At 29.5% G+C, this 7,207-nt stretch overlaps 1 protein-coding gene across 5 annotated transcripts in view; it reads left to right on the forward strand.

The window, feature by feature from the left end:
* The window catches only part of LOC106475421 (DNA topoisomerase 2-alpha-like), a 114,630-nt gene that overhangs the window by 80,508 nt on the left and 26,915 nt on the right, over window positions 1-7,207 (forward strand). For 4 of the 5 annotated variants that reach the window (XR_002609299.1, XM_013936108.2, XM_022380624.1 and 1 more), the window contains exons 25-30: window positions 733-750; window positions 1,182-1,313; window positions 2,629-2,712; window positions 3,062-3,292; window positions 5,537-5,648; window positions 6,722-6,901. Coding sequence is in view for 4 of the 5 variants with exons in the window: in XM_013936108.2 (XP_013791562.1) it covers window positions 733-750; window positions 1,182-1,313; window positions 2,629-2,712; window positions 3,062-3,292; window positions 5,537-5,648; window positions 6,722-6,901 (757 nt within the window). In the remaining variant the exon portion in view is untranslated. The remainder of the gene's footprint in view (window positions 1-732; window positions 751-1,181; window positions 1,314-2,628; window positions 2,713-3,061; window positions 3,293-5,536; window positions 5,649-6,721; window positions 6,902-7,207) is intronic. The other variant, XM_022380628.1, reaches the window with a different exon arrangement.

Consider the following 7,207-nt stretch of genomic DNA (forward strand, 5'->3'; position numbering starts at 1 on the left):
TGATTAAACCCAGTATAGTGAGGCTTAAAACATTCGATTCTCATAGTTTGATTAAAATAGTTCTAGTAAATCCATGAAATGAGGCATAGGATATTCAATCCTCATAGCTTGGTTAAAATGATTAAACCCTAGTTTTAATAAACTTGTGTATTGAGGCTCAAGACAATCGATCCTCATAGCTAAGTTAAAGTGGTCCTAGTAAACCCATATGGTTAGGCTTGAGGCATTCAATCTTCATATGTTGGTTAAAGTTGTTCTAGTAAACCCATGTAATGAGGCTTAGGACCTTTTTTGATCCTCATGGCTTAGTTAAAATGGTTATATTAAATTCATTTAGTGAGACTTAGAATATTCCATCCTCATAGCTTGATTAAAATGGTCATATAAATTCATGTAGTGATGCTTAGGACATCAGAGCATGATAGCTTGATTAGAATCCTAATCAACCCATATAGTAAAGCTTAAGGCATTAAATCCTGACAGTTTAGTAGTCTGGTCTAACTCTGTGTACTATTTACCATAAATGTTCTGTTTTATATGTAAAATTAGATAATTATTTTATTATAAATGTAAGATTCTTTTGTGTTTGTAAACATCTGTTTGGTGGTTTAGCATGTTACATTCTCTTATTTAAATACAAAATAATTGTTGGGCAGTGCTTTCATATTTACAGTGAATGCTATTTATAAGCATTTTAATTTATGGCTGTATCTTTTCTTTTGAACAAACCAGAAGGAGGGGACAATGATGGTAAGATTAAAATTAATATTTTATATGACATTTTGGAATAAACCATAAGGAGGAGTCATTGATGACAAGATTCATATTTTATTTTGTGTTTTTTCCTTATTATTTTCAACAGGCCAGATGGCGTAACAGTGATATTGCACAAACATTCAGTTTTTATGTACAAGAAATCAAAGAAATTTGACATCTTTCACACTGCTTGTTTTAATAGACATGACAATGGATTTAAAGATTATGTTTTTCAGAGACATGTTTTTTTAATTTCTGTTCAATACAGAGTTTTAACTATCCTAGTGTTTTTATAGTGTTATAAAAATAGTATTCTATTGTTAAATTTATTTATTTTGATTGTAAAGTAGAACACAGAAATAAAATGCTACTATAGAACATAATGTTTTGAAATTTATTGATATGTTGTTTATTTTGTGAAACAGGATGAATCTGAGAGCAGTGATGATGAAGAAGGAGAAGCTGCAGGTCCAGATTTTGATTATCTTCTTGGTATGAACATGTGGAGTCTCACAAAAGAAAAAAAAGATGAATTGTTGAAAAAGAGGGATGAAAAGGTTCACAGTGTTTTATGTATTGTGTCTAGAGTTTTTTATTTGATTTCAGATTATATAACTTTTCTTTCTTGTGAATACATTTCCAAGTATTTAGTAATAGGCTTGAGAAACTAAAAATGCTAACTAAAAGTTATATGTATGCCATTCTGAGGAGTTTTCTATACTATCTGTAACTTTCTTCCATTCTAAACATGTAACTATATTATCTTAACCAAACTGGGCAAATAACTGTAATATCTGAACCTTGCTTTCAGTATGAACAAGTAACTGTTGTATCTGAACTTTGTTCCATTCTGAGCAAGTAATTGTGATGCCTGACTGAACCTTGCGTACTTTCTGAACAAATACCTGTAGTATTTGAAACTTGCTTCTAGTCTGAACAAGCAATTGTAATATTCAAACCTTGCTTTTAGTCTGTGCAAGTAACTGTAAAATCTGAACCTTGCTTCTAGTCTGAAGAAGCAACTGCAATATTCAAACCTTGCTTCTAGTCTGAAGAAGCAACTGTAATATTCAAACCTTGCTTCTAGTCTGAAGAAGCAACTGTAATATTAAAACCTTGCTTTAAGTCTAAACAAGTTATTTAGTATCTGAACCATGCTTGGAGAAATGTATGTGAGATGATATAAATGATTTTTTTCTGATTTGTTACCTTATTGACTGGTTAAAAGCTGTTACATGAATTACTAACTAGAACTACATTATTATTGAAATAAAATTCTGTAGCACCTAGAGTTTTATTAATTCAGAAGTAAAGATAATGTCTCAATATGGTTTAAGTTTAGACAGTTTTGTTTTCCCATTGAGACAAGATAATAAACAAATAATCCCTGTAAGTAATCTAGAGCAAACAAGATGGAAAAGCCTTTGAATATGTGAAAGTTTCTCATGTATAAGTTAACTTTTATATTTTTTGAAATATTCTATATACACACACACTATCATGTTCACTTACCTCGTGATACCAGCAACGATAAGCACATAAAAAATTAAGAATAACAACAACAAAAAATTGGTTTTATTTAGATAGTTTCTTTTATTCTTATGTAACAAAGGCAGTTATTTTACTGTTGGAAGTTTCTCTATTTAAATATTATATTTACCTTCAAAATGTATTAATGGGGTAAAGCAGTGCTTTTAACTGAAGTAATGATTTGAACATTATATACCATATGGCATTTTAGTTTGTCTAGCTATTTGTATGCATATATAAAACATATTTCCAGCCAGAAAAGTCTTTGAGTAGCAAGAAAAACTTTTCAGTCATAATTTTATTCAATTTTATAAAATATAAAAACTGTATTTCATTTTTTAGAGGAAAGAGTTAGAAGATCTCAAACAAAAGTCTCCTGCAGACTTGTGGCAAAGTGATCTTCAGAGCTTCATGGAGGAACTAGATGTGAATATATTTTTACTTTTAAAAGCACATGTTGTGTGAAAAATCATGTTATGTGTCAGAATTATCTTAAGTATAGCAAATAAATTTAATGGTAGTACTGATTTATAGAATGTGTGTGTGTTTTTTCATAGCAGAACAGTTTGACTGAGTAAAGTTAATTTGAGAAAATACTTTATTTGATTACTGTGATCCTTACTGATGAATAACAATTTAAGATTTTCTATTGTTTTTTTTATATAAAAGTGTTATCAGTTTAACTACTATAATTTTTTAGCAAGACACGTATTCTGTATTGTGGTTGTGTAATATTGTGGGAGAAATTACTGAAGAGTCCTAATTTCATGAGTAGAAAGTGGAGAAGAAAGAAAAAGAAGATGAAGAAGCTGGAATTTCAGGCAATGTGATGAAAGCAGCCCATAAACAAGGTGGTGGAAAGTCCCGTCCAAAGAAGATGGCATTAGAAGAGACAAAACCATCTCCAATGAGCCAGCGAATAATTCCTCATATTGATCCAGAACTTCGCAAAAAAGTCGAGAAACCGGCTGGAGGAGCTGGAGAAGTAAAAAAAAGAGGGAGAATGGTAATATTGACAAAATGTATAATCTGTATATTTTATTTCTATTAAATGTCAGATTACTGGTAGCACAGCCTCAAGATTGTATACAACAGTTGTGTTTTATTGTATCAGTGAACTACTTAGTAATGGATTTAGTATATCATAAGCAGATTCATAATCAATTGTGAATAGATATACTAGCAGTATTTTCTTTTTAATTATTTTGTATTTCTGAACTAGAAATTATTTTTTCCTGTTCTTTGTATTTTAACTTGCAGTTCCTGGAATCTTAAAATTTTTCCTACTAAATAAGCATTATTATACAAGACAAGATTGCCTATTCTAAACACACTTATAGTATTTTTTCAATCCCAACCTGAGAAGTGGTCTTTTATTATCTTGGGGTGGGGTTAGAAGAAATACTTTTCAAAAAATCACAAGACAGGATGTGGAGTACGTGAATGTTTGATTTTCAGTTAACATTGAATCCAATGAGAGGAACATTTAAAGATTACATTAATATTTAGTAGTGTTTTTGTTTTAAATCTCTTTCCAACATTCTTTTTTCTACTGTGATGTTATTACTTTGTGTCTTATTATTTGAAGAAGTGGATAGAGTGAGATTTAAGGGATTTACTTAGGTTTAAGATATGTGTAATTGAACATAGACATTTTAACTTATATTAACCATTATAAATTATGCTGTTGTTTATTAAGCACGGACATATTATATAATTGAGAAAAGGTTTTGCATCTTTTATTACTTTATACCTTGATCTCAGTGCTAAAATATAAGTAGGTCAAATAGTGACTATTGGATTTTTGGTGGCTATGTAATTCTTTTATGGTGCAAAATAAACACCAGACAAACATGTTTATTTATTTACTTACAAATAAGATTAAAATTCTTAACTAGTAAACATGAATGAATATATTACTTTTTCTGATTTCCTTAGCATTTTTCTCGTATTTTTTTCTCTGGACATCAGTCTTTTTTTAAGTATTTGTTGTTACTCAGCTAGTACAGATTGAATACTGTCAGTAGTGTCATGGTCTATCTTTCTGAATACACACAAGTCTTATACTTACAGTAAATGAAAACTGAAAGACCAGATAAAAAAAATTTGTAAGCAATTACAAAAGTCAGTTTCCACACATGACAACTAACACATGACAAGATTCGAGCTTTATATGTTACATATTTATGTAACTAAAGAATATAATATATATCGTGTAATGTCTTTCTCTTGTTCTTGTTTTGTTTTTAAATATAGTTCTGGCTAGTGTGAATTCCATACGTACTTTCCTAGGCTAGTACATTTTTGCTTGCTTCAAATGTATGTGAAATCCAACTCTGTTGTCATTCATACTTTTGTAAGATTGGTGGTCTGGTTATCAACAATATGCTGTTCCATTGTAAGCTGATATACAACACATGGGTTACTCAGTTACTTACTTTTAACTTAAAATGTCCAATTATTGAATTTCATATTTTTCACCCTTTCTAATCTGTGTAATTATTTTTAGCTGAAATTAGAATAGTCATTTTTTAGTGCAAAGTTTTATTGATATGAGATGAAACAACTGTGTTTGGATAAAATGGATTGGAACTGTGTAACCTTTTTCCTAGGTTTGACAGACAAGAACAGGGGTTTAAGATGTCAGGCCATTGTGTGGTTGTCTTGATTTTGTCACATGTAGATTGGTTAACCTTTCCAGAGATGTCATATATACTGTCCTAAATCGTTATTTTTAGTTTTGTAATATTTAATGGGCAAAAATAATTGTACTAGTTCAATATCAGTTTGGGCTAGTGCATTTCTCATGCCTACTGGTCTGGGGCTAACACATCAAAAATAAAAAAGTTTACATCTAACTTTCTTTGAGTAATTGTATCAGTTTGAGTTAGGAACTTCACACATAATGTAATAGATTTATGGTAACCTATTGATTGAGTGGAAGTTTGTGCTTCCTGAACTTTTCAAGTTAATGTTGCCAGAATTCTGGTAATATTGTTTAGATTTACCATTTCTTTATGTTAGAACTTCAGAGTATTATCCGATGTGTACAAGTAAAAACCAAAGTTAATATTTTACACAAAATTGTCTTTATCCTTTTAATGCAATAGCATTTAATGGAATAGTTAAAAAGTTTTAAATTAAAATAAGGTTCTAACATTTATTATAATGCAGTACTAGAGTTTCATATGAATGAAACAGCAGATTGAAGTTCATGCTTATAAAAACATTTAACATCAAATATGTATAGAAGAAAGAAGCTGATGGAGAATTTAATAAAGAAGAAGATGATGAGCCAATGCCTCTTGCTGAAAGAATTGGCAATTCTCCTGAGAAATATGAACAAGCAAAGGCAAAGAAAAGTAAGAAATTATAATTTTTATTATTGTTTGAGGAGCAATTTTTGGCTCCATATTTAATAGCATCCGCCATGACTCCAAATGTCATAAAATCTAATATATTTTTGGTGTCATGTGGTATTAAATTTACACAATTTGTGAAATGCTAATCTAAACTGGCATATCCTTATAAAGTAACAAATGACTGAATTATCTCTGTTATCATGTTAAATATATTGCAGTCTTTTATTGATATTTTTTCCTGATGGACTACCAAGTAAAGGTACCCATAGAAGTAATAAAGAAAACAATTATTTTTTCAAAAGATATTATGAAGAACAACAATAAAATGGTTAAGTTAATATATCACAGTCCTGTCTAAAATTTAATCTTGCCTTGTACTAAGAAGAGTGTCACAGTAACTTGTTCATAAAATCTATTCACATGTACATTGTTATGCAGCTAATATTCACTTATTGAAGACTAACTATTAATAAATATGTCCATGTAAAAAAAAAATAGAGAAAATATGAAAAAACCTCCCTGTAAAACGTTTATTTTTTTCACAAAACAGATAATTATTGCTGCAAACATTTTAATACTATAGGCATGATATTACCATAATTATCCAATACAGATCTGTAGAAATATAATGATTTTGCAGCATTTTTGTTGTAGTTGAAAACTTTATCAGCATTATCAGAACTTACAGTAAAAGTTTTTGTTATCACACACAAAGTTGTGAATTTCTTTGTGGAAGTTTTACAGGTTGGTGTAGAAATTCACATTTATTAGTAGTATTTTGGTTTGATAAACCATGCTTGCTCTATATCTTTAGAAATAGAGCCTTTATTTTTTGCAGTTTGGAAGGGCCTGTAACAAGGAAATTGTTATTAAACAGTCATGTTTATTATATAAAATTTTACATAAATTGTTATTAAACAGTCATGTTTGTAATATAACATTTTTACATAAATTGTTATTAAACAGTCATGTTTTTAATATAACATTTTACATAAATTGTTATCAAACAATCATGTTTGTAATACAACATTTTTACAAATAATGAAAATATTGTATAATTTATGCCTGTATAGCATTAAAGCAGCAAATTAAACCTAGCCCAAAGAAGTCACTCTCATCTAAAAAGAAAGGACCAAAAAGAAACCCATGGTCAGCTTCAGAATCTGAACCTAGCTCATCTGAAGAATCAGATGTAGAAGCTAGTGACTATATACCACCAGAGAAGAGAACCACTGCTCCAAGACGAGCTGCAGGTTTGTAGCATAATAGATCTGTATATATTAATTAACATAAACCACTACTCTGATACCAGCTGCAGGTTTGTAGTATGGTAGATCTCTATATATATTAATTAATATAAACTACTACTCTGATACCAGCTGCAGGTTTGTAGTACAATAGATCTGTGTATATTAATTAATATAAACCACTACTCTGATACCAGCTGGAAGTTTGTAGTAGGATAGATCTGTATATATTAATTAATATAAACTACTACTCTGATACCAGCTGCAGGTTTGTAGTACAATAGATCTGTGTATATTAATTAATATAAACCA

The sequence above is a fragment of the Limulus polyphemus genome, unplaced genomic scaffold (genome assembly GCF_000517525.1).
Source record: "Limulus polyphemus unplaced genomic scaffold, Limulus_polyphemus-2.1.2 Scaffold146, whole genome shotgun sequence".
Classification (NCBI taxonomy): domain Eukaryota; kingdom Metazoa; phylum Arthropoda; class Merostomata; order Xiphosura; family Limulidae; genus Limulus; species Limulus polyphemus.